This window comes from Danio rerio, chromosome 3, assembly GCF_052040795.2.
Source record: "Danio rerio strain M-AB ecotype USA chromosome 3, GRCz13ab, whole genome shotgun sequence".
Classification (NCBI taxonomy): Eukaryota; Metazoa; Chordata; class Actinopteri; order Cypriniformes; family Danionidae; genus Danio; species Danio rerio.
Genome location: NC_141023.1, coordinates 4,613,573 through 4,639,000, shown reverse-complemented (window position 1 = coordinate 4,639,000; position 25,428 = coordinate 4,613,573). Strand labels below are relative to the sequence as shown.

The window sequence follows — 25,428 nt, the reverse complement described above, 5'->3', positions numbered from 1 at the left end:
TGTGCTTTCGCTTTGTTTAGGCACGAAAACACTTTGAAATAAATATAAAAACGGCGCGGTTCCCTTTTCTTTCATTACAGGTGCTGTCACCCCTCCTATGCAATCCTCAAAACGCACTCCATAGTGATAAATCAACCCGGGCTCATTGTGTAAACGTAGCCCTGCGGACGTTTCTGCGGACTGCAATTTATGTCCCGGGAGGTACGCATTCGAGCGGTTTTTGTTTTTGCGGATCCACGAGAGGCCGCTGTGCGCGCTTTTTTGCGTCTCGGGCGCCTCTCGGGAGCGCGCGCCGTTCGCGCCCGCGCCGTTCTCGCGCGAAAAGCCGCCGGATCGGCCGACTCGGCTGCCCTCCCCTTCCTCCTTCCCTAAACCCGAGCGACGGTTCGCAAAAGCCGTCTTGCAGATTCGCACTCTATAACATCAGAAAGGTCCTTGTTCAACTCCTTGTTCAAGCTCTTGTTCTCTCCAGACTAGATTACTGCAACTCTCTACTAGCCGGGCTCCCAGCTAACTCTATCAAACCCCTTCAGCTGCTTCAGAACGCAGCAGCACGAGTGGTCTTTAATGAATCTAAAAGAGCACATGTCACTCCGCTACTCATCCGTTTGCACTGGCCAGGCCTGTGCAGAGACCGTCCAAAGGGCATGTGCAGGAATAAATTTTTGAAGAGCGGGGGTGGGGGGGATGGTTGGCGCGTGTACTAAAGAGCGCGCGCATACTAAAGAGCGGTGTTGTCGCGCGCGTTCTGATCAGCTGTGTTGTTGCGCGCGTACTCAAGAGCGGTGTTGTCGGGCGCCTACTGAAGGGCGGGACCGAGGGTGTGTCGCGTCGCGGGGGCACTTTTGATCATTTTGGAAGGGCACTTTCTATCCAAGACTAAAAAGGGCATGTGCAGTGCACAGGTTGAGCCCTATGTGTGCACGTGCCTGGCACTGGCTGCCAGTTGCTGCTCGCATCAAATTCAAAGCTCTGATGTTTGCTTACAAAGCAACTTCTGGCTTTGCTCCTTCTTATCTGCTCTCACTTCTGCAGATCTATGTGCCCTCCAGAAACTTGCGTTCTGTGAATGAACGTCGCCTCGTGGTTCCATCCCAAAGAGGGAAGAAATCACTTTTCCGAACGCTCGTGTTCAATCTGCCCAGTTGGTGGAATGAACTCCCTAACTGCATCAGAACAGCAGAGTCACTCGCTATTTTCAAGAAACGACTAAAAACTCAACTATTTAGTCTCCACTACACTTCCTAATCTGCAATTGCCTCTCTGGATATACCACTAACTTTATTACAAAAAATAAAAAACAATTACTAATGTTTTGCTTCTTACACTTTACACACCTGAAACTTGCCTACAGCACTTATTCATTGTTGCTCTTATAGTTGTGTAAATTGCTTCCTTGTCCCCATATGTAAGTCGCCTTGGATAAAAGTGTCTGCTAAATGACAATGTAAATGTACAAAAAAAATGAGATTGATTACCAGTGATATTGAGTTCCTTTCAAAGAATAATTCCTAAAAAACTCAACTAAAATCAACTAAGGCTAAAAGCAACTCAACTAAAATTGAAAATAAAACAGATTTCAGCAGTGTATGCAAGTCTCAGATGCCACCAAGAGGTTTTTGCATCTGAACTCTTCATATACAGTCGTCAACATATGAAGTGGATCAAATTCTTCATCAAAGTCATCCTAAAACATTCAATCCTGTCTTAGGGACACACTTCAGCTTCAGTCATTCAGATCCAAACCAGCATAAAGACTGAAGAACTGCCAGATCATACAGAACTGCCTAGTTTACACTAGAGGATTTTAAAGGGCCATGAAACCCCCTCGTTTCAGCAGGATGTTTTCACACCTCTTCTTTGGAAAAAGTCAGAAAAGTGGGCGTGTCCAGCTCTGTTTAGGGGGGAGTGTCGGAGGAACTAAAGTGGGAGGGTGTGGGAGTGTCGATTTGGGCACGCGCGAGTTTCAGAGTCAAAATACACACACACACACACACACACACACACACACACACATACATACAGGAGAATGTGATGGTGTTTAACCTACATGGACATCTGTAGTCGAATTATTTGCCAAATTATTAAATGGTGGACTTTAACTGCAGTTTGGCTCTTTCATTCAGGGAATTCAGTCATGCCCCTCTCGACACACGAGATATTTGATTCGAGGAGCTGCTCTAAGTGTGTATTTTTCATGCAATGTTTGATACCGCACGGCGAATGAGAGAAAAAAACCCTCTGCATTTAACAGAAACTTAGATGCACACGGCAGGTAGTGTCAGAAAGCCGCGCGTGTTATTCCGGTCACTAAATGCGGTAAAAACCCTACACGAGATTAAAGTTTGGTTGTGGTGCTAACGTGTTTACACTCTGTGCAATAGTTAGTTAGATACGAACAAACTGAATAAACAAAGAGCACTGGTCGCTCACTTACCAAATCTGTAGAGACAGGACAATCACCAGCAACTAGAGCCGCGTCATTATGAAGAGAATACTACAAACGATTCCAGATCCCAGCGTTTGCAGATGAGAACAGCTCTCAGGTAAACAATAATCCTCCTTAGACACGTAAGTTATTGTTGTCGAGCGTCGCGTACACTGTTAATCCACACGTGAGTCTGAGCTCTCACAGAGAGAAAATGAAAACGAAACTTAATGGCAGCAAACTATAAAAGCAACACTTCACGCTTGTTTTGCCAACACAACGTGGCGTCTCTGTCCTGAAAACACGGTGATAGTAATGAATATTAATGAAGTTGCACAATAGAGTGCGCTGATTGGTTTGAACCAAGCCTTACTCATGCATTAATGCAACACACTGTAAGACGTAATAAGACTCACTCAGGCACAGACGCCCAGTCTGCACGCTGGAATACACGCTATTATCTCATGACCGTGATGCAGCTTCAAAAACTCGTTTCAAACAGGAAGTACGAATTTGCTTAAAATAACGCAAAAACAACCAATTTACACTTTTTAGTGAAATATAGGTGTCCTAATAGTGTTTATAGCAGTGTGGGACACATATACGACTGTCAACAGCTCAAAAAATGTGTTTTGGTGTTTCGTGACCCTTTAAGCCTGATTTGAGCACGATTTGGAAGTTAACGAGCTCGCCGACAGATCGGGCTGTGATCGGGAAGAAATCTGCGGGTGCACGGCGCTCGGTGCTCTTTATGTGTGAACTACTGAACAATGAATCAACGAGGCTCGCTGACGCGTCGCCGACACCTCGCAGACGGAAATCCAACATTCAGCATGCTAAATATTCCAGAGCAGTCGGCCGACTCAACCCCACGTGTGGTCAGATGTAGTGACGGGCTGCAGCAGGCCTGGATTGGCTAATCGGGAGGACCGGGAGAATTCCCGGTGGGCCGGTCTGTTTTTTGGCCGCGAGGGCCGGTGTCCCTAGCTCCAGAATCTGTTGCTCTCAGCAGTCACACTTTTTAAAAATAATTAATTTATTAACTTGACCACAGCCTTCTTATTCATTATTTTACCGCAGCTCTGCTCTTTTTATGTAATTTATCCTCATGAGCTGTTGTGGTACAGTGGTTAGCATGCTAGATTATGATGCCACCATCCCGGGTTCGAACCTCGTATGAGGGATATATTTTTTTTTTTCATTTTTATTGTTAAGACATATAATACTGTAAGGGTTGTTGAACATTTGAAGTTCTAAAGCAGCTGTTTTCTCAAAAAAAGACGTGATAGTGTCATTAGAAACTGAATTGAAAATGACCTTATTTTAATATAGTCAGTGGTGAACTGAGGTGGGCCGGTCTAAAGCTTGAAACTCCAGGGCTGAAAAAGAGTCCCACTCCGGCCCTGGGCTGCAGCCAATGAGAGAGCATATCAGCATGAGCTGAATGGCTGTGTGTTCAGGAGCTCAGCAGAAGCATCTGTGATTGGTCAGAATGGGCATCAGTGCACTCGCTTCATTCTGCGCTAACACAGACATGAGAGTAGGATATATTAACAGTGGAACTAGAATTCTGTAACTATTAGAATTACCATACTGCTCATTCTGACCGTTCTCATATAAAACGCCATACTGTCCCAACATATTTACATTCAAAGCTATTATTGAGATATTAAAATTAAGCTTTGAATGTCTGGCATCATATTTAATGACACCATTACCCTAAAAATATAATATTTTTTTGGTAATACAGCCTATAAATATGTAGTTAAGATACTAAAACACTTAAAGGTCTTGGCTTTCATTTTCACTTTTAAACTGGAGCTATTTCACTGCACAGAATATGCTGTTTTGAAAGATATCTGAAGTAAATTGATGTTTTTGCCATCAGAAAGTTTTGTTTATGTTAGCAGGAAGTTGCCAGACAAGAAAATGCACACATATTTAAAGTCACAGTGAAAAGTATCAGACATGCATGCAGTCATTTTCACCAATATGGTAATTTAAGGCAGAAATGCTCAGTTCTTTACTGTTTTGTAATAAAAAAAATAACAATGTCAGAAAGAAATACACTGATAGTTAGAAAACGGCAGAGTGTTATTTGTTAGTTTTATTTCAAAGAGTTATAAAATTACAAAAATTAAAAACTCTGTGTATCTATCCACTGGAACCTGCAGATGAGTGATTAATCCGCTGATAAATCAGCTGAATTGACGATGTTTTTAAATGCTTTCTCCAAAGCTTGAAACGCTGTCAGTGATGTCATCAGCACACAAGCAGCCAATAGTGTTCAGCTTTTTCTGACGACTCCTCCCTCAAATTTTCATTGGCTGTGGTTTGGTAGCTTGAATGAGTTGTTGTCAGATCATGTAGTGTGTGACCCCCCCTCTTGTGGATCATTCACGGAGTGTTGCGTAGTGTGAACACCACAGAGATCAAAAGACACAAAGTCAAGTCATGTAGTGTGAACAGCACAGCGATCTGCTGATGTTTAAAATCCTGTAGTGTGAACCAGGCTTTATACCTGCATCCCGCACTTGCTGCTATTGCTCTACTGGTTAGACCTAAACTGCATTTCGTTGTCTTGTACATGTGTAATGACAATAAAGTTGAATCTAATCTACTCATATCGATATTCGAAAACACAAATAAACAAGCAGCATCATAAACTTTGCAATAGTGTGAGAAAAACTTTGATGGATGAGCCCCTAAATTCGGTTACGTCCTCCCCTGGACTAGGAGGATGGGCAGAATCAACAACAAATGAGTAAAATAACAAAATACAAACCAAGAAAAAAAAAAATACTTGAATCAAATCCACCACCGACGGTTCACTCAATAACCACTGCTGGTTTAATGCAAAAAATAAAACTGATTTTATTACAGCAGATCAAATAAACATAAGGTAAAGGGAGCCTAAAATTACCTTTAGGTTGGAGCAAGGCCAAAACAATAAACTAATTTATTCATTCATTCATTTTCTTGTCGGCTTAGTCCCTTTATTAACCCGGGGTCGCCACAGCGGAATGAACTGCAAACTTATCCAGCAAGTTTTTACGCTGCGGATGCCCTTCCAGCCTCAACCCATCTCTGGGAAACATCCACACACACACCCATACACCACAGACAATTTAGCCTACTCAATTCACCTGTAGCGCATGTCTTTGGACTGTGGGGGAAACCGGAGCACCCGGAGGAAACCCACGCGAAGGCATGGAGAACATGCAAACTCCACAAAGAAACGCCAACTGAGCCAAGACACGAACCAGCGACCCAGGGACCTTCTTGCTGTGAGGCAACAGCACTACCTACTGCGCCACTGCCTCGCCTAAAACAATAAACTAAAAAAGTTAACTATTTATAAATCTCAATTATACTATTCCCCCCAAAATAACGATGATTTAAAGGAGACATATAATGTAAAAATCACTTTTAGCAGTCTGTAAATATCAGCAGCTTCTGATGCTAAAAGTGTATTAATTGTATTGTTCATAATCAGACTTGATATAAACAGTCTGCAGAAACACTTTGATGATGCGTACAAAGAGAGAATGTCAATCATAGAAGCAAAGCCGCGGGGCAGCATGTCTCCCTTATTAGCAAAGGACATTAGTCTAATTTTTGAATCTGCCAATGCTGACACCCAGGCATGTGTAGCTCCGCCTTCTTCTGAAAAGAGCGCGATCTCATTTGCATTTAAAGCGACAGTCACCAAAACACTACAATTAGGATCAAAGCCTAAAAGGGTCAGTTTCAGAGAGTTATAAAACACTGTGTGCTATTTTGGGCTGAAACTACACACTTGCACTCTAGGGACATCAAACTTATTTTATATCTTGTAAAAGGAGGACTGATGGGTCACCTTTAAATGAAATGACAATTTTAAGCTATCTTAACTAACCAAAAACAAGAGAAAAACATTAATTCTGCTCGATTTATACGTTTGAGAGGAAATAAGTACACAAATCCATCCCATATTATTAATTAATTGTTAATTAATTATAAGTGCTGTTTAATCCTAATAGCTTTGCTTTGTTTTTGCTTTATTTGTGAAAAATATTTCTTTATGTAAATGTAAAAAAAATAAAGTAACGAAGAATAAAAGCAAGAGTGTTTGTAGTTGTAATTCATGCCAAGTTGCGATTTTTGGCAAATTGTTATACTCAAACAGTTCATAATGGAGAAATTGAAATATGTACACTGTACAAATATCTATAAATTAGCAATTTCCCATATTTTGTGATTGATGTTTTTATTTTTCCTAATGTATTTCTGCTTCTCAATTCTATTATGGGAGCTTGATCTTTCTTCTAACAGCTTTTAACCTTAAAGTTCAGGCGGGAAATGACTTCTCTGCACGTGTAATAGTTTGCAGTGTTATATTGTCTGCACTGGAAAAAAAATGTCTGCAAAATTGTTGCAAACAATTTATTTGTGTTGAATTTAAACAAACAAGTAAAATTTAGTTATGTTCAACTTTATTTGTTTGTTTAAATTCAACATAAACAAATTGTTTACAAACACTTAACTTAAATTAAGTTAATTTAAGGAATCATCTTTGAATATTTTTTTCAGTGTGTGTTGATGTTGTATATTACGCTACAAACACCTTGTAATAAACTGCCAGCACATTTTCTGTTATTTTACAGACTTCTTTCTCTATATATTATTTCTTATACATTATATTATTATTTCAAATGAATAAAATGTCACTAAAAGTCACTTTGTTGAACTGTACAGTTGAATTTTCAACTTTAAAAGTGGACAGAGCAGAGATCAACATCCCACAATGCAATTCACAACTATAAATAAACCGAAAATACACAAAAAAAAAAAATTACGAAAACTGTTCATTAACAGATTGTTTTTACACACATTTCTATCTTTATGGTCTCTCTCCATAGCTGTAATGATAGACTGTAAAAAGTTTGACTTTAAATTCACAGTAATGATACTAAGAGTAATAATTACATTACTTTCACAGTAAAATACGGTATGTAAATTCACAGTAAATTATTGTGTTGTAGTTCACAGTAATTTACTTTGATTTTCTTTCATTAAATTACTGTGAAATTATAGCGTTTAACGTCACAGTAGATAGTAAAGTCCTTTACTATGATTTCACAGTATTACCTTGTACAATTAATTATATTGTACTGTGAAGCAGGCTTTCCTCAGCTATTTATTCTGACATTTACCCTGACTTTGAAATCATTTTGGGTGTTTAACAATGTTTGGTTTTATGAATCAATTACTTTTGTTTCTAGTTAGTTACGTTTTTGCCTAAGCATGTTATGTTCATATAAAATGATTACAAATTTCCATGTTAACCTTATGAAATTAATAAAGGTGAAGTGCTTCCAGAAATGAAAATGTATTATGGCATTCATGTCGTTTCAAAACAGGATGATTTTCTTTCAAGTTATTTTTAAGGATGTAACCAAATAGTTTTTTTCTAAATATCAAAAAAGTGCCAATCCAAGCATAAAAGTTCATTTTTTATTAATGTATATGTTGAATGAAATAAAGAGTTTGAATTACTATAACTAACATGCAAAAGATGTAGCCCTTTTTACAGTAATTAGCTGTAATCATGCTACCTGGCTTAATTTCGCAATAAAATTACGAATACAACACATTACTGTGAATTTTTACAGTTAAATCCAGTAAAGTGATACAAATGTATTTTACTGTACAAAATTACAGTAACATGTTGTGAAAATCTGGACGTTTTTTTTTACAGTGTACAGACTGCATATTCTGTCCCCCTAAAAGCCAACCCTCTCACAGAAAACAATCTGCATTTCATTTCTACATTTATAAAGCACTTCAAAAATGTCCCCAGAAGGTCAAAATATACCGGTAATGCTATATTTGTGGAGACGTGGTCCCCACGACATTAGGAATACAAGTACACAGTTGTCAACATTTGAAGTGAATCGTAATCTTTCATCAGAGCTGTCCTAAAACCAATGTTTTAAACAACACTTGTATTTATATTTAAGTAATATGCACGTCTATTTTCATATTAAAGTAATATCTAGTTGTAAAGTAAATCACACACACATAAATAAGAAATTACATGCATTTACTGTATTGTAACGTGTATATTATTGCATTTATTCAAAAACTAAATTATTAATTAAGACGACCAGTCATTTTTTAAAATCTCTATATGCATATTTCTTCTTTGTATAACATTTTAAGTGTTTTAATATTCAGTTCAGCTAGAATACAGAACGTGTCACATTCATCTATTTCTATATGTGTATGAAGGCCTACATGACAGATCTGTTCCTGTTTGCGTTGAATAATAATGAAGTGAGCTGTTCATATACACGCAGATTGTTTACATGACTGTCTCTTCACTTACCGACGTGCAGAAGATCCCAACTAAAACCAGCAGACACATAAAATCCTTCATCTTCATGTAAACCACTTAGTGTCCACGAAAAAGACTGATATTTGAAACCAAAACACCCTTGAGTAATCCAGATAGCGTGTTTACTCCAGCACGTATGCGCGTGTGTGATATCAGCTGTGCTTGAGTTTCTAGCGCTCGCTCTCGTGCTGTACTCCGCTTTTAAACCGCTGTACTCTTAATGTATGCGCGGCCACGCCTACTCCGCCTATCAGCGCGAGAGAGCTCAAAGTTGGGCGTGGTTTAGGACTAGAGGCGGCGTTCTATCCGCATATGGGCGTGGCCACCGATGAATGCAGTCATTCATAAAAATCTGCTCCATTCCAGAGAGGAGCTGCAGTCTGCTGTTTATTGACTTATGTTTTAATAAAAATATTATGGATGCTTTAAAGTCTCTTTCACACGCACGGCCCTGTCCGCTGTGTGCTTTGTGCAGGGCAAGATAAATATACCCAGCTGTGTGATGTTTGCTGCATTAATAGAGAAAACAAGCATGAAAAGGCCGCTTTACTGCACCTCACCTCTCATTGTTTTCATTGGTTTTATCTCTCCTCTCTTCTCTCTCAGGTTGTCATCAGAGGATGTTTCAGGCTGATGTTGTCAACAGATGCTCGCATGAGGACTTAAGACTGACGTTTAAAGCAGAAGTAAGGCAAACGGTGGGTGTTTTCGTGAGGACAGAGATGATGGAGTGATGTGGAGAGAGCAGCGGGTGGAAAAACAGAGAGCCGGAGGCCTGAAGGAAACACTCAGCAGAGGTACGAACACAGAAAGTGCCTGAAACGCTTGTAGTTTAGAGTCACACATCAGATATCAACATAGCCAGACTTTAATTTACTTTAAATGTATTGCTTATTTCGGAAAGTTTAGATGTTAGTATCCGTATGCTAATCTTAAGGATATCTAAAAGCTAGTGTGCTCCAAAACAGACATTTAGAAGATGTAAACATTCAAACGGAAAAAATGTAATATTTTCTCAGAGGATCAACCAAAACATTTTTCAAAACATGGGACCTTTTAATAATTCATATTGAGACTAATGTACTCCTCCAACCATAAATTCCCAACCCCACCCACCCTTTTTTATTTATTTTATTTATTAATTTTTTTATTTATTTAATTTTTAATTTATTAATTAATTTATTTTTTTTGTAAATTTATTTTTATTTTATTTTCATTTTTATTATTATTAATATTTTTTTTATTTAATGCATTTCCTTTTCATAAAAAAATGTATTATGTTAATTTGTCTCTTTTTCAAATTCATGTATGGTTAAAAAAAAACAAAAAAAAACAAAAATACCTTTGTAATTGAATACCTTTAATGTACTGTACCTTTTGTCAAAAACACAATAAAAAAATAAAATAAATAAAAAGAAGATGTAAACATCCAGTTTGCCACTTACACCTGAATGGATCAAAGATATTTTTGACATCACCTCATACTTCAGATACTCATCAGATCTTCTGACCAGTCAAATGCTACAAATCACATACACTTTATTAGGTACACCTTACTAGTTCCAGGTGTTACCTCTTCTGCCCACAGAACTGCCTTAATCCTTCGTGGCAGAGATTCATCAAGGTCCTGGAAATATTCCTTAGATATTTTGCTCCATATTGACATGATAGCATCACACAGTTGCTGCAGATTTGTCGGCTGCACATCCATGATGCCAATTTCCCGATTCACCACATCCCAAAGGCGCTCAATTGGATTGAGCTCTGGTGGCTGTGGAGGCCATTTGAGTACACTCATTGTCATGTTCAAGAAATCAGTCTGAGATGATTGGCGCTTTATGACATGTGTGTTATCCTGCTGGAAGAAGCCATCAGAAGATGAGTACACTGTGGTCATTAAGGGATGGACATGGTCAGCAACAATACTCAGGTAGGCTGTGGCGTTGACACGATGCTCAATTGGTACTAATGGACCCAAAGTGTGCCAAGAAAATATCCCCCACACCATTACACCACCACCACCAGCCTGAACCACTGGTACAAGGCAGGATGGATCCATGCTTTCATGTTGTTGAAGCCAAATTCTTAACCGACCATCCGAATGTGGCAGCAGAAATAGAGACTCTTCAGAGCAGGCAACGTTTCTCCAATCTTCTATTGTCCAGTTTTGGTGAGTCTGTGTGAATTGTAGCCTCAGTTTCCTGTTCTTAGCTGACAGGAGCGGCACCCAGTGTTGTCTTCTGCTGCTGTAGCCCATCCGCCTCAAGGTTGGACGTGTTGTGTGTTCAGAGATGCTCTTCTGCAGACCTCTGTTGTAGTGAGTGCTTCTTTAAGTTACTGTTGCCTTTCTATCAGCTGGAACCAGTCTGGCCATTCTCCTCTGAACATACAGCCCGCGGGCCGGATCAGGCCCGCAAACGGGTTTAATCCAGTCTGCGAAATGATTCTGTAAAGTATAAAAATGAGATGCAATTTTTCAATAAAATAAACTGCTGTTCCAATTGTGTCCATTGGATGGCGCAAGCTGTTGCAAACTGTTCATTTCAACCCAAGCTCATTCTGGAAACGTAGCCCCGCGGACGTTTCTGGAGACCGCGATTTACGTGGCCGGAGGTACGTAAAGGCCGCGTTTGTTTTTTTTCGAGCGAACGCTGCGGGGCGGTGTGGTGCCGCTTCGCCCCTTCTCTTCGCGCTAGCCGGCCGACGGCTCGCCTCCGAGTCCGGGGAACGGGATCGAGTCCGGGGAACAGCAGGTTCCGGAAATCAGGTAAGACGAAAAACGGAATCCGAAAAATAAGGGCGAGAACGCGGCAGGATCCGAAAACGCGGTCGAAATCGAAGACGAGGGCTTTTGCTTTTTTTTTTTTTTTTCTGGACGGCTTTTGCGAACCGTCGCTCGGGTTTAGGGAAGGAGGAGGAGGTAGAGGAGGGCGGCCGATCCGGCGGCTTTTCGTGTGAGAACGGCGTGGGTGCGAACGGCGTGCGCTCCCGAGAGGCGCCCGAGACGCGAAAAAGCGCGCACATCGGCCTCTCGTGGATCCGCGAAAACAAAAACCGCTCGAATACGTACCTCCCGGGACGTAAATCGCGGTCCGCAGAAACGTCCGCGGGGCTACGTTTCCACAATGAGCCCGGGTTGGTTCATTTCATCTGATCCAGATGCCCGAGTCAGCGTCATTGTGACATCGTTCTCGAAGAGAAAGACCACATCTATGCCCTGCCATTCCACAGTGAGGTGTTCTAAAGGAAACGTTACTATTTTACGTTAAGTTTAGTGGCTAACTCGTACAAGTTCAGTCTTACGAAAATGTACGATATATATATATATATATATATATAAAAGGAGGCGTGGCACTCTAACGTCATTGTTGGATGAGCAAATCATACTAAATTGTACGAATGAGATCGTATTTATATGAATTAACCACTAATTTAAAAAGTTACGACTTGCCATGAGAGTGTGTTGTCCTCAAGCTCCAGTTTAATGTTTTATGTTGATCAAATAAAAAAAACAATCTGAAGTTGTTGTTTTGTGTGTATGTATATATATATATATATATATATATATATATATATATATATATATATATATATATATATATATATATATATATGTATACCATGATTTTACCAGTCTGGCCCACTTGGGAATAGATTTCCTTCATGTGGCCCCTGAGCTAAAATGCGTTTGACACCCCTGCTGTTTATGGTAAAGTATACATGCTAAATATTATTAATAATTCTGATAATTACAAAAAACTAATTATACAAAAAATAGAAAAATCTAAATCTTCATTTACTCCTGAGGCTACCATAGTCATGGGAGATGCTTCTCTCTTCAAAAGATTATACAGTGCTTCCCACACATAGACTTTGCTTGGCCGCACCGCCGGGGTATGTTAGTAGTTCGTTTATTTTCATTATTCGTTTATTATTATGTACTATAATTGAAACATAAAATGAGATAGTAAAATATAATCAACAACGAAAATGTAAATAAAAACGTAAATTAAAAACATAAATGAAAATGTCTTGTCTTAGTCCTATCAAAATAGCAAACACTACATCTCTCTATATTTAGACTAAAAGACTGCTTTATTTATTTATTTATTTATTTATTTATTTATTTATTTATTTATTCATTTAAGACTACTTATTTGTACTGAATGTTTGTGCTTTCACTTTAGTTGTCTTTCATTTCTTCAATTCTATTTTCCAAAACGAATCCTCTTTGCGCTTAAAAAGTTTACAATAAACCAGGTAAACAAATTTTAAATGTAAGTTGAGGTGATCGCAAGTTCACAACTGTGAGGTGATGTGCTCTACCGGCAGGATAATCTATATTATTTAGCTGTTTTTCATATGCGCACGTTTAAGATTTGAGATAATAACATTGCCATGATAGTCAAAGAAATCAAAACATTATTTTCACCCCAACGCAATTTAATCGGGCACTGAAGGCTAATAACTTAATTCTTATATTTGCTTTTTGACTTCTCACCATGTATCTTTTCTACAGCATAGTATAGTGTAAGAGCATGTCTATTACCAGAAAAACTAAATTAAAATTATATTTTAATTGAACACATCACATCACACACAGTAAGCTACGCCTACAGAACAGTCTGTTTAGCATTGTGAAAAGGCAAAGCTGAATATCTGTGGTTAAAGTGCCACCCAGCGGTCAAATGCTGCTGGCGCATCAAGTACCGCCGTCGCCGCGGTATGAATGGCGGCACAAGGAACACATTGAAGTAGTAACATCTGTATATTTAGTGACACCTTTTTTTTTTTACTATTATTATCATTCTTTTACAATATGTTGTATCTGCCTAATATAACCAAACATCCTCGATTGATTTAGGAGTGGAAAACGTTCTCGTTCTCTCTCTGCAAACCCAAGTCATGCCTTTTTGGCACTTAAATTTGTCTGGCCAGGTTTCTAAATTTACTAATATCCAGGATTCGGCTTTTGCTTTCTAAATATGTTGTTTGTTAATTGTATGAGTTTTTGCATTACCTTTTATTTAGGCCTACCTTCACTTGGCTTTGCTGCTGACTGCACACGCACAGTTGCCAGAGCAAGAGAAACATCAAATAATTAACATTTTTAATGACTCCAAACTTTACTAAATACTCTGAGAGGATGAAATGACTGATCTAAATTAGCTGCAAAAATATATGCACACCATTGGTAATGGTTAATCAATGCATTTGCCTTATTTAAATAATCTAAACATTTTATTCTTGTAATTACTATAATTTTTACATATGTTGTCTGTTTATATTCCCTTTTCCGTAATTTATTTCTCATTTGCTGATTTTTATTAATGTGATGATGTCACTAGGCTATAATAAATAGACTTTTTTATATCTAAAATGCTTTGGCATGCGTGGGCGCCAGTGGTGTAGTGGTTAGTGCGTCGACACATGCACTTCAGTGCTCACGGAGACCAGAGTTCGATTTCCGTCCCGTGGTCCTAAGCCGATCGTTCCCCGCTCTCTTCTCCCCATGCTTTCCTGCCAATACTCTATACTGTCCTATCCATTAAAGATGAAAACCCCAAACAATAGTAATAATAATAAAATGCTTTGGCGTGCAAGTTTGCTTTGAACTTGAAAGTAACAATAAATAAATTTATTGATAAAGTAAATAATGTTTTGTTTGTTGCATAGTTACCTATTTATAATGTGGGTAAAAGGAGTATTTTAATCCAGCTACCACTGCAAGAAGGGATGCAACGGTTCTTTGTTAAAAAAAAAAAAAAAAAACGTATCGTCCTGTTGTCCTCCCATGGTTCAGTGCACCCTGTGATCCGTGGTTCAGAATTGAAATAATGCATTATTAATAATGATTTGTTAATAAAACAACTGCAACAAAGCAGTTCCGCCTTTGTATGCTTTCAATTACCTTTCACATACATTGCACTGGCGAAGACCTTTCCAATCACCTACTAGTATGTAAATCTGTTTGTGTGGAGTTTCAGCTTTGGTTTCAGCATGGCAAGTGAAGGAGATAAAGCCCAAATGGGCAGGTGTGGCCAAATCACAGCGCACTGCCATTTGTGTTCAACAGACACTCGATATAGTTTCAGAGTAAGGGTGTCACGATCCTCCAAATCCTTGATTCGATTACATTTTCGATTTTAAAGGCATGATTCGATTCGATTTTCGATTATGAATAATTAATTAATTAATGACCAATTAATTATTTGTAGCCTACCGTTTAAACTACCTGACCTGCATGGTCTTTGTTTTACCCATAAACAAATCCTACAGTAAATGAATAAAGGCAAGATACACACATAAATACCACCTGTCAATCACTTTTTCTGCGGGACTCGTGAATAGGCAGTGATCTGTGTCGTTATAATGGCGTCGGTTAAAAAGACGCACAACCAACAGGAACCAGCCAACAGTATCTAAGGTGTTCGCTAAAATGACTAAGTACAAGTGAGTGAAAGATTGAAGCAGTCCTCTGACTGCCTGGACCTGCTGTCTCGAGCGCATGGCTGTGTGTGCGTCTGTGTCTGTGTGGTCACGTGATGTGCATTTTCAGAGGTAGAGAGGAAGGAGGGCTGCTCAGAAATGCTACACGCCACTGTGGATGTCAAATCGTTGTCGTTCTAAAATGCCATTTATAAACAAAGACAGTGTAAACAGGGCCTGAGTGTGTACTTTTCGCGAGCGGATTTGCAACGGGGGCGGGCGGAGGATCGAGATGCCGGTGTTGTCTATCGGACGAACCGTACGTAATACGTACATAGCAGAGCTTGCAAAACTGTTTTTTGTCGACAACACGAACGTTGTCAACATAACTCACTGGAAATATAAAATGCTTACACACCGGCGACTGTAAGGAGAGGGTTTAAGTTCTGTTGAAGGGTCTCCTGCTTCTGCAGTTTAACAAGCACTTCAACAAGCCTGTTTTTTCCCGCTTGGCAAGCCAAGCTGACGTGACATGGGGGCGTGGCAGCATCGACGATTCTATTTTTTGATTCGATAATCGAAATTGAGCATAAATTTCGATCGATTTCGATCTGACACCCCTATTTCAGACAGACACAAAAACATAACGAATTTTTTTTTTTTTTGTCGCAAAGATAGCCTCGGTCAGTGGTCACTAACAGGTGGATCGAGGTCCGTGTCCAGACCCAGAAGTGTTCCATACGGATACAGACATACAACATGTCTGTTACTTCAGTTCCGCTCCTGGATGTTCTTCCAGCCTGATCTCACGAGGAAACGTAAGTATTTTACATTTTTGTCAGTTTAGTGGCTAATTCGTACAAATTCGTACGAGTTCAGTACTTTTTTTAAAAAGGAGGCGTGGCACCCAACCCCACCCATCATTGGGTGATGAGCAAATCGTACTAAATTGTATGAATTAGATTGTATGAATTCATACGAGCGAAGCAGTGGCGCAGTAGGTAGTGCTGTTGCCTCACAGCAAGAACGTCGCTGGTTTGAGCCTTGGCTCAGTTGGCGTTTCTGTGTGGAGTTTGCATGTTCTCCCTGCATTGCGTGGGTTTCCTCCGGGTTTCCCCCACAGTCCAAAGACATGCGGTACAGGTGAATTGGGTAGGCTAAATTGCCCATAGTCTCTGAGTGTGTGTGTGTGTGTGTGTGTGTGTGTGGATGTTTCCCAGAGATGGGTTGCCGCTGGAAGGGCATCCGCTGCGTAAAATCTTGCTGGATAAGTTGGCGGTTCATTCCGCTGTGGCGACCCCGGATTAATAAACGGACTAATCCGACAAGAAAATGAATGAATGAATGAATTGATACGAATTAGCCACTAAATCAAAAAGTTACGAATTGCCGTGAGATTGCATTGGTTCTTCCTCACTCTGTTTAACCGCTGTCTGCTAAGAACAGTTTTCTTCTCGACTGACTGTTCCCGCTGAATTAAGAAAGAAGAGTCGATCGCTCTCTTTGCTTAAGTTTCATTCACTACAATGGTGCTGAGTAAAACTGAGCTCTTTGGAATCCCAATAAAATCACATGAAAATCATAAATAAAAAAGCGTTTTTGCCTGAGTAAAGCAAGCATGATGTAAACCAGGGGTGTCCAGACTCAGTTCTGAAGGGCCGGTGTCCAGCAAAGTTTAGTTTCAACCCCAATCAGACACACCTAGGCTAGCTAATCAAGCTCTTACTAGGCAGTCTAGAAACATCCTCACAGGTGTTGAAACAAGTTGGAGCTAAAATCAGCAAGACACCGTTTAGACACCCCTGATGTAAACAGAAGTGATCAATACTTTAAAAGTGCTCAACTTTATTTTCTTAAGCAATTTATTTGAACATTCAGTTTTCAAAATGCCCTACTTTTATTTAATTAATGCAAGAGCATTCAAATATACAGTCATATGTGTGAAGCTGTTGCATTGGCAGGTGTTTGTTAGCCTATAAATATGTTCATTATTTTTTTAATTGTTCTGTAGGCATTGCTTCTTTAAGCATAAAAACTGTACCAAAACCGTGACACTAGAACCATGATCCATACCTTGCACCCCTGATGTAGATCTCAACACCTCAACATCAAAAAGTGCAAAATGTTAAAATGTCTGGGGTCAAAACTTTGGGATTGAGTAACAAACTGCTGGACCGTCTTCACACCAGAGAGGAAGAGAGAGAGAGAGAGAGAGAGAAGAAGAGAGAGAGAGAGAGAGAGAGAGAGAGAGAGGAATTTAAGTCACTCATTTATTTTTAACTCAGAACAGGAACTGCTGTGTTGACTCCCCAAATACACGCACGCATTCACTCACTTTCTCTTTCACACACACTCTCTCACACACACACACACGCTTGCTCACTTGCTTGCACACTCTTACTCTCTATCTCTCTCTCACTCACTCACAGAGACAGTCATGTGATCAGCGTATGTTCAATAATGATCATGACTTCATTTGGGGGTCGAACAATAATCTGAATAAACAGGGAAAACATCTTGAAACAGAAAAAACAAACAGTTTATGATTTTATAGATCCAACACCACTTTTCCCCAATTTAAATAAATAAATGCCTATTAATTTAGAGCATTTTGTTTTAATTAGTTGTCAGTTTGAATAAGTGTTATTAGTAATTTGCAGGAATTTTTTTTTTTACTAACACATACATTTATTGGAATTTAGAGTATAGAATAATTATTAATATGTAACCGTATGTAAATAATATTTAACATAATCGCCCAACAATGAATAATAATAATAATATTAATAATTATAATAATGGCGATGCTGTGGTGCAGTAGGTAGTGCTGTCGCCTCACAGCAAGCTGTTGCTGGTTCGCGTCTCGGCTCATTTGCTGTTTCTGTGTGGAGTTTGCATGTTCTCCCTGCGTTTGCGTGGGTTTCCTCCAGGTGCTCTGGTTTCCCCCACAGTCCAGACACATGCGGTACAGGTGAATTGGGTAGGCTAAATTGTCCATAGTGTATGTGTGTGAATGAGTGTGTGTGGATGTTTCCCAGAGATGAGTTGCGCCTGGAAGGGCATCCGCTGCATAAAAAATGTGCTGGATAAGTTGGCGGTTCATTCCGCTGTGGTGACCCTGGATTAATAAAGGGACTAAGCCGACAAAAAAAAAAAAAATTATGAATGAATTTGCGTTTTCAGTGTTTTGAGGCTTAAAGCCTGATTTATACTTCTGCGTCAGGTGACCGGCGTAACTCACGGCGCAGGCAACGCGCGTAGCTGTGCATTTATACCTCTGCGCGCTGTCTCTGTTGGTCTGCATTAACACTTCTGAAACGCTAGTTGGCAGTGAGGTGTAAATGTTCCTCTGTGTCGAGTTTCTTCGCTGCTATTTTGCTTTTCCGGAGCACTTCCTGGTTGTACAAGTGGCTCAAACTCGCTCATTTTACGGCAGGAACCGGCGGACGTGCAACAACTTTAACTATGAGGTAAACACAAAACAAAACTTTCCATCCGGAGCTCCTTCACGGGACTCCACACTTGTAAACAATCGTTCGCGCCATTCGCACGGCTCTCGGTCCCGCCCAGACTCGTCAGCGCTACCAAGCTGACCAATCACAGAGCTTGCGCTATGCGTTGTTGCGACGTGTAGTTACATTTTTTGAGAGGTGCACGTCAGTGACGCCAACGGCCACGGCGAAGGGCTATGCGTCAGCGCCGTAGCATATGCCGGCGTTTGACGCAGAAGTATAAATCAGCCTTAACTCTGATTAGTTAATCAGAGGTAATTTTAGGTCAAACTATAAAAATTATGTGTCTTTACTTTTAGGCTAAAACACCAATTTTACTGGAAGTTGTCAAATTTGACTTTACTTTTAAATACAAAAATCTATTTTAGCTACTAAAAAAGTGTCTTGTAAACATTTACGATGTCTGACGATGCCCCCCCCCCCCCCCCCCCACCACATACTGATTGGCGCAAATGATCCTGCACTTTACTTAAATGTGGTAGACTTTTGTAGTAAAAAAATTTACAAACAAAGTTATTAGATTAATATTTTTCAAAAATATAGCCTTAAAACCTAGAGGAAAATTTTTTTTTGGAATGTATATTTCGATGATATTGTGTGGAAAAAAGCTTGGATGCTTCCTTTTTGTTTTTGCGTAGGTAACAAATACAAGGAAATACATTTAAAAATTATACATAACATTTATGTTAGTAATCAAACATTAACTAAATTTACACAGACGGATGGCAACTGTTCATTCTGTTTACATTACCCAGAGACGTTGATTCATCTTTTTTATGATTGTGAATATTCAAAGATTTTTTGGGAAGATCTATCATTGTATGTCAAAAAAAATAAATCAGGTTTTAGTTGCAATTTGACCACCAAAGACGTTATTTTTAATTTTGTTTCAAACAATTTATCTGTGGAATTGTTATTGAATCTTTAAATTTTTATTCTGTAAATTTCATGTTCATAAATGCAGGTTAAATAACTCTAAACCTTGTTTAAAGTTTGCTGTTACAGATTTTCATTTATATATAGAATCGCTCCAATATATTAACAGCGAAAAATGTATAAATACAATTATTGTGGCAAAGGAGCTGAAGTTAATTGATTAGTATTCTTGCTGTTAATTGATAAGTTAAAATATTATCATTGTAAAGATCTCTATGTTGAATTGTCTTTTTATTTGTTTAATTTATGTAATTTATTTTTTTTATTTATGTTATTAGTTACTTTTGTATTTTTTGGATGTCATGTTTAAATTGTATATATATTTGTTGTTCAATAAAAAAATAAATAAATAAAAACATACTGATTTTCGCGATCATGCATTCACAATGGTATGAACCCTTTATAGGGGTGGTCAAATGTATATTTATATTGTCCTTTGGTTATTAATATTATTACCTCCGATAATTATCAAAGAAAACTATTTCTCACTATTAAAGAGCTGAACCCCACTTGTTTTGTCGTCCTTCAGAGAGGATCAAGTATTAATTAGAGGTGTCAATCCCCAAACCCCCCTGTAATTCGCAGCCTTACTGTATCCCTTCTAACAACCTCTAGTGTGCAGGTCAATCTCTGCATCCTCGCTCCCTCAGTAGTGTCCCACTGTATGTTTACCGCACTTTTCGCCTCATGCTGTCACAGAGAGCCGCCTTGTTCAGCCTCCTTCCCGCCTTTCCACCGGCAGCCCGCAAAAATCCCAGAAATCCCTGTTATTTCCGCACCTGTGTTTGTTTGGCCGCGTAAACAGATGTGAGAACTGAAGCCGAGTGTTCCACGCACAATAACCGCTTCTGTTCCGCTGCTGGTCCCGCCACACAGCGCCCCCTGCCGGACAACTGCATACACTACTGCCACCATTTATAGAGGATCAAAAAAAAAAGGTTAAGCCTTGTATATTTTTCAAATTTACTGCATTTCGTTGTGTTGGTGGCTGATTTTGCCCTATTTACATCCATTATAATGACTTTTTTAGTGCAAATCCATGTCAGCATATGATCATGCATTGCATTCATTCTTGATTGTTGCTGGTTTTCTCTGGAAGGCTATACAAGAGCTCAGAGTGCATGCATACACGTGGGACTAAAGTAAACAATAAAGTATGTATACAGTTGAAGTCAGAATTATTAGCCCCCCTTTGAATTTTCTTTTGTAAGTATTTCCTTAAATGATGTTTAACAGATTCAGGAAATGTTCACAGTGTGTCTGATAATATTTTTTTCTTCTGGAGAAAGTCTGATTTGTTTCATTTCGGCTAGAACAAAAGCAGTTTTGAATTTTTTAAACACCATTTTAAGGTCAATATTATTAGCCCCTTTAGGCTATATATTTTGTAGACAGTCTACAGAACAAACCATCGTTATACAATAATTTGCCTAATTACCAGGGGTGGACTGGCCATCTGGCAATTCTGGCAAATGCCAAAAGGGCCGGACCATTTTTTTTAAATGTGGGCCGGTATGCTATTTTTTAAATAACGTTTATTTAATATGTATTGTTTTTACATGTTTTTCTCTTGCAAGATGTGAATATTGTGATGATTATGATGATGATAGTAATAATAATAATAATACTAATAATAATAATAATAAATGTTAAGCGTTGGCCCAATCGGCAATGGTTGTCTGGTTTCGAGGTGGGTAAATGTAATCAAAATCTGGCAAGAATGTCAAACAAACAGTAAGTGCAACAAATTGTCAGAGATGGACCGTTTAAAAAAAGAAAATGCTGTGCCGAAAAGCCCAGAGAAAGCAAAAAATTGCTCTAAAATCAGACGCTGCCAAATGCATAACATTAACTGAAATAGACTCGAAAGGACACTGTCGACAGCAAGAAGGTCGATGGTTTGTACCTCGGCTGGTTGGTTGGTGTTTTGCATGTTCGCATGGGTTTCCTCCCGGTTTCCCTCACAAGTCCAAACACATATACACGCTATAGGTGAATTGGGTAGGCCTAATTGGCCGTAGTGCATGTATGTGAATGTGTGTGTATAGGGGTTTCCCAATGATGGGTTGCAGCTTGGAGGACATCAGCTGCATAAAATATGGTACTGCTTACATTATGTCACCATCTGTACAACAATATAAGTAGTGAATGTGTCCGTGGATGGGGCTGTGTCGGTGTGGTAATGTGGGCTGGTGTGGCTATAGTGCCAGGGCTGATTTTTAGTCCCAGTCCGCCCCTGCTAATTACCCTAACCTGCCTAGTTAACCTAAAACCTTTATTTATGAAAAAGCCACCTGTAAAAATGTCCTGAGGTGTTTATTAATGGTATTAATTAGCTTTAGGATATTCTTTTTGATTTATAAGAGCTGTAATTTATTAAACTGTGCTTGAGACGGTCACATCATGGCACAGTTTTGAGATTTGGCTTAAAAATGTAAAGCAAAAAATGAAATAACAGCAGTTTTTATAATAAGAGGTCCATGGAAAATATTTTTTAAACATTTACTGCATTTAAATAATGAGAATACTAATTACATGATTTTTTTTGTCATGTGCAACAGTGAAAACGTCACGGCAACAATCCACACTAGTGGGCGCTGCTGTCGCTGTTAGTATGGAGTCAGTCCAGGGCCGTATATACCTGCAACATGAACTTTTTGCAAACAAAAAATAAAGTATTGAGCAAAAAATGAAAATAATGCAAATTTTAAAAACTCATGCCCCAGTTCCCGACCCCTTGTCAAATCAGGGCCAGAAAGACAAATGCACAGAAATGTGAAGTGCAAAAAGAAAACAGCTCATGGTTTACTGAAAAGCAAATCAAAATGAGTGTTGCAGTTGACTTAAGAGGTTTTGTAAGGGCAATACTAGAAAAAAAAACATTTAGCAAATATATGTATATTTTTTTTAAAAATGCAAATATTAAATGTATTTTTTTGCACTACTTGATTTTTATCTTTGTTTGCAAAATTTATTTATTTAAATTTATTTTTATTTATTTATATATTTCTATTTTTTGCAGTTTACATTTTTTTAATATTTGCATTATTATTATTTTTTTTTTTTGCACAACACTTTATTTTTTGTTTGCAAAACTTTCTTTCATGTTGCAAGTATATATGGCCCTGGATTGACCCGCAAACAGTGTAAATTCAGACATAAGTGAAATTAGATTTATAAAATATTGGCAAATACCATATATGTATTGACAAATATTTAATTGTTTTTTTATTGTAAAAAAAAAAAAAAAAAAAAAAAAAAAAATATATATATATATATATATATATATATATATATATATATATATATATATATATATATATGTATATATATATATATATATATATATATATATATATATATATATATGTATATGTATATGTGTATATATATATATATATATATATATATATATATATATATATATATATATATATATATATATATATGTGTGTGTGTGTATAATTGAAGTCAGAGTTATTAGCCCCCCTTTGAATTTTGTTTTCTTTTTTTTTTCTTTTTACCAATTGATGTTTAACAGATTCAGGAAATTTTCACAGTATGTCTGATAATATTTTTTCTTCTGGAGATAGTCTTGTTTGTTTTATTTCGGCTAGAATAAAAGCAGTTTTTAAATTTTTAAACACCATTTTAAGGTCAATATTATTAGCCCCTTTAAGCTTTATTTTTTTTAAAGACAGTCTACAGAACAAACCATCGTTATACAGTAACTTGCCTGATTACCCTAACCTGCCTAGTTAACCTAATTAACCCAGTTAAGCCTTTAAATGTCCAACATGTAAATAGCAAATGTGCCATGGGGCAACACAACTGACTCTTAAAAGGAATAGGAGATGAGAGTGATTGGTTTGATGCACTTTGTGCTCCAAACACACCCAGAACTCACTAAGAGAATAAACACTGCCCTGTTAGAGCATGCGCCGGGGCACAGAGCGTATTTTCCCGCCCCTAAAATAAAAGTGGATTCAGACACGCTCTCTTTTGCTCCCGGCGCTTAACTGCCTAAACTGTTAAAATGAAGCCCTATAAGTGTGTAAATTAAGAGAAAATGTGCTGCAGAGGGCGAGGCAGTGGTGCAGTAGGTAGTGCTGTCGCCTCACAGCAAGAAGGTCGCTGGTTCGACCCTCGGCTCAGTTGGCGTTTCTGTGTGGAGTTTACATGTTCTCCCTGCCTTCGCGTGGGTTTCCTCAGGGTGCTCCGGTTTCCCCCACAGTCCAAAGATATGCAGTACAGGTAAATTGGGTTGGCTAAATTGTCCGTAGTGTGTGAATGTGTGTGTGGATGTTTCCCAGGGATGGGTTGCGGCTGGGCATCCGCTGCGTAAAAACTTGCTGGATAAGTTGGCGGTTCATTCTGCTGTGGCGACCCCGGATTAATAAAGGGACCAAGCCGACAAGAAAATGAATGAATGAATGCTGCAGTTTATTACAAGGTGTTTGTAGTGCAATGTTCAACACCAACACAGACAATATAGCACTGCAGACTATTACACATGTTCATAAAAGACCTTTTTAAAGCTTTAAGGTTAAAGTTGTTGGAAGAAAGATCAAGATCCCAAAATGCAATTCAAAAGCAGAAATAAATGAGGAAAAATAATAACATGAGTCAAAAAATATGGAAAACTGCTAATTTAGGGATTTTTTTAACAGTGTACACAGTTGCTCTGCTTCTCTGAATGTATATTTCAATAAATAATGGCTCAATTCATAATGTTCAATCATTCTGATAAATGTGACCTTCTGTAGCTAATATTTTTCTGCAAAAAATATTTGTATAACAAAAAAATCTGTTTACTCTGCTCCTCTGGAGTGATTTATACAGAACTGTTAAATTTTTACACAGTGTTTAAGGCAAGTAAGTTATGAGTAACTGATTAAATTGTCTGGAATGTGAATGAGGGTGGGAGGAAAGTCCGTACCCCAGGTGGAGGAGTTTAAGTATTTTGGGGTTATGTTCATGAGTGGGGGAAGGATGGAGCTTGAGATTGACAGGCGGATTGGTGCAGTAGCAGCAGTAATGCGGTCGATGTACCGGTCCATTGTGGTGAAAAAGAAGCTGAGTCTAAAGCCAAAGGTCTTGATTTACCGATCAATCTATGTTCCTACTCTCACCTATGGTCATGAGCTTTGGATCATGACTGAAAGGACAAGATCTCTGATACAAGCGGTTGAAATGAGTTTCCTTTGAAGGGTGGCAGGGCGCACTCTTATGGACAGGGTGAGGAGCTCTGACTCCCGGGAGGAGCTCAGAGTAGAGCCGCTGCTCCTCCACATCAAGCGAAGTCAGCTGTGGTGGCTCAGACATCTGTTTCGGATGCCTCCTGGATGCCTACCTAGAGAGGTGTTCCAGGCATGTCCCACCGAGAGGAGGCCTCGGGGAAGGCCCAGGACACGCTGGAGGGACTATGTCTTCGGCTGGCCTGGGAACGTCTCGGGATCTCCCCGGAGGAGCTGGAAGAAGTGTCTGGGGAAAGGGAAGTCTGGGGTTCTCTCCTAAGTATGCTGCCCCCGCGACCCGGCCCCGGAAAAGCGGCAGAAGATGAATGAATGAATGAATGAGTGTGTATGGGTGTTTCCCTGTACCGGGTTGCAGCTTGAAGGGCATCTACTGCGTAAAACATATGCTGGAATAGTTGGCAGTTCATTCCACTATGGCAACATCTGAAAGAGACAAAATCGAAGGAAAATGAATGTTAAATGTTCCAGTCTTGCGGTCGTCATCAG

At 38.9% G+C, this 25,428-nt stretch overlaps 2 protein-coding genes across 4 annotated transcripts in view; one reads left to right on the top strand and one right to left on the bottom strand.

Annotated features, from left to right (window-relative positions):
• si:ch211-106h11.3 overlaps window positions 1-8,982 on the bottom strand; it is a 44,624-nt gene extending 35,642 nt beyond the window's left edge. For both annotated transcript variants that reach the window (XR_015480235.1, XM_087243720.1), the window contains exon 1: window positions 8,799-8,982. Coding sequence is in view for 1 of the 2 variants with exons in the window: in XM_087243720.1 (XP_087099846.1) it covers window positions 8,799-8,855 (57 nt within the window). In the remaining variant the exon portion in view is untranslated. The remainder of the gene's footprint in view (window positions 1-8,798) is intronic.
• engl (endoglin, like) overlaps window positions 1-25,428 on the top strand; it is a 449,904-nt gene that overhangs the window by 168,018 nt on the left and 256,458 nt on the right. The gene's annotated exons all lie outside the window — the stretch shown is intronic.